The sequence below is a fragment of the Mizuhopecten yessoensis genome, unplaced genomic scaffold (genome assembly GCF_002113885.1).
Source record: "Mizuhopecten yessoensis strain PY_sf001 unplaced genomic scaffold, ASM211388v2 scaffold4623, whole genome shotgun sequence".
Taxonomy (NCBI): domain Eukaryota; kingdom Metazoa; phylum Mollusca; class Bivalvia; order Pectinida; family Pectinidae; genus Mizuhopecten; species Mizuhopecten yessoensis.
The window spans coordinates 190,706-193,536 of record NW_018405639.1 but is presented as its reverse complement, the minus strand read 5'-3'; the positions used below and the strand labels follow the sequence as shown (position 1 = coordinate 193,536).

The 2,831-nt window shown below is 35.9% G+C and overlaps 1 protein-coding gene across 1 annotated transcript in view; it reads right to left on the bottom strand.

The window, feature by feature from the left end:
* LOC110449468 (rab-like protein 6) overlaps positions 1-2,831 on the bottom strand; it is a 21,217-nt gene that overhangs the window by 14,538 nt on the left and 3,848 nt on the right. Inside the window, exons 2-4 of the mRNA XM_021496346.1 lie at positions 2,443-2,571; positions 1,420-1,508; positions 1,117-1,257 (exon numbers count right to left, since the gene is read on the bottom strand). Coding sequence (XP_021352021.1) covers positions 1,117-1,257; positions 1,420-1,508; positions 2,443-2,571 — 359 coding nt within the window. The remainder of the gene's footprint in view (positions 1-1,116; positions 1,258-1,419; positions 1,509-2,442; positions 2,572-2,831) is intronic.

The window sequence follows — 2,831 nt, the reverse complement described above, 5'->3', positions numbered from 1 at the left end:
ACATTACATACGGTATTACATTACATACAGTATTACATTACATATTTTAATACATTACATACGGTATTACATTACATACAGTATTACATTACATACAGTATTACATTACATACGGTATTACATTACATATGGTATTACATTACATANGGTATTACATTACATACGGTATTACGTTACATACGGTATTACGTTACATACGGTATTAAATTACATACGGTATTACATTTGCATACAGTATTACATTACATACGGTATTACATTACATACAGTATAACATTATGTACGGTATTACATTACATACAGTATTTCATTACATACGGTATTACATTTCATACGGTATTACATTACATACGGTATTACATTACATACAATATTACATTACATACAGTATTACATTACATACGGTATTGCATTACATACGGTATTACATTACATACGGTATTACATTGNAATGATTCTCTCACATGTTAATCCTGTTATATACATAATTTATTGTTGGCATTGCTTGTTCAGTGAATTTTTGAAGTGATATTAGTGCATTGATGTGACATAATACAATGTGACATAATACAATGTGACATAATGCAATGATTACTGTATGAATGGGAATTCCCATGGCCCATATTCATGAAATCATTTCCATGCTCAAGCATGGATTCTGTGCTTTGTTAAGACCAACTTTCTTACAACTCGTTTAATCAGGTGACGCAGCCAAAATATCAAGTGTAAATATTGAAAACAGTATTTTCATTAATTTATCACTGGAACAAGAAATCGGGCTTGAGCACAGAATCTGAGTTTGAGCATGAGAACGGTTTTATGAATATGGACCCTGGGCCCGAATTCATGAAACTGTTCTCATGCTCAAGCATGGATTCTGTGCTAAAACCAACTATCTTGTAAATCACTTAAATAATGTCAAACGATCAAAAAGTCACATATAAACATTGGAAACAGTGTTCGGCTTTAAAGTCTCATTATTTTTTTCGAAATCATTGACAAAATAACCCTACATTGAGACAAGGATATCTTATGTACCAGAAAAAAAGTGTAAATTAAGCTAACCAGGATAAGACCATTTATTGTTCTTCACTTTTGGAGGTGTGAATACCGTACCGTTGGAGGTGGAGACAGAAGTAGCGTGCCTTGTCCTCTAAAACAGTGCGATGGTGACCCATGTCTCTATGGTTACCGAGTACTAATATTGGGATCTGGGACGGGATCTTCTCAATCTCACGCTCAATGTATGAAAATGTCCTAAAATGTAAAGCATGAAACATCCTATAATAAAAGTTATGGAAAATCTTGATATTAAATAGAAATATAGAAATGTCCTCAAACATGATGTATGCTACCACACTAACACATGAAACCATATCAACAAATAAAAGTAGTTAAATAATACACTGAGACGCTTACCACTGTTTGGTGATGTCATACACCATGATAACCCCATGCGACCCCTTATATACGTCAATGAACTCTGCATCCAGACTGGGCTCATCCCCCTGTGTAACAAACATGTAAGAATCGAAAAACAATTGTATAAAAATTTCACTTCTCCTTGTTTGTGCCAGCAACATGCACTATGCAGATAAAGAATAAATATATCAGTAATTTTACAGGTGTAATATAAAGAGAAAAATCTTTTAGCATTAGCCACCTTTTAAGTTATTACTTGTCTTTCAGACTCACATGTTTTTAAATGTGTAGTGAAAACATATGCTAAATGTACATATATTTTTGAAATGAGCATGAAAACCAATATCAACAAAAATCTGGCTCGATACCAATAATTACAGTGTACTGTACCTGTACAAGTGGCATTAATATAACATGACATCTACTCTAACTATGGTATCAGATCATCTACGCAAACAATAGAGGTCACACTGCTTCTAGCCTTACTACAAAGTCAGACAGAGGTCACACCGCTTCTAGTCTGACTACAGAGGTCACACCGCTTCTAGCTTAATACAGAGGTCAGACAGAAGTCACATCACTTCTAGCCTAACTACAAAGGTTACACAGCTTCTTCTAGTCTGACTAGAGGTCACACAGCTTCTAGCCTGACTAGAGGTCACACAGCTTCTAGTCTGACTAGAGGTCACACAGCTTCTAGCCTGACTCAAAAGGTATGACAGAGGTCAAACTGCTACTAGCCTGCCTACAGAGGTCACACCACTTCTATCTTGCCTACAGAGGTCACACTGCTTCTAGTCTGACTACAGAGGTCACACCGCTTCTAGCCTGACTACAGAGGTCACATCGCTTCCAGCCTGACTACTGAGGTCACACAGCTTCTACCTTAACTAAAAAGGTCAAATAATCTTCCCTAACTACAGATAACGCATGAGGTCTACCCTAACTACTGAAATCACAGGATTTCACTCCTAACTACAGAGGTCACAGCAGTCTGTTTTTTATTGTTTACTTTGATACCTGTTGTTTATCTGGTTCCATCTTTAGACCCTCCATTTTCTTTTTCTTTCGACCTTTATCAACAACATCCCACACCTCGACCTTCACCACATCGTCTGTGGTTTTGTAGTTCCACTGGATGCTGCACACCTGCAAGGTCAAGGTCAGTGAATAAATTGGACTTTCTTGAATGTTTTTGTGAGTTACTTGAATGATTCTGTGACAATTAGACAATAATCTGTATATTTTGTTTCAGGGACCTGTATGATTCAGTTTTATTTACCTTAATGATGCTGTAAACACTACCTGTATATTTCCTACAATGTTTACCTGTATGTTTCCTACAATGTTTACCTGTATGTATCCTACAATGTTTACCTGTATGTATCCTACAATGTTTACCTGTATGT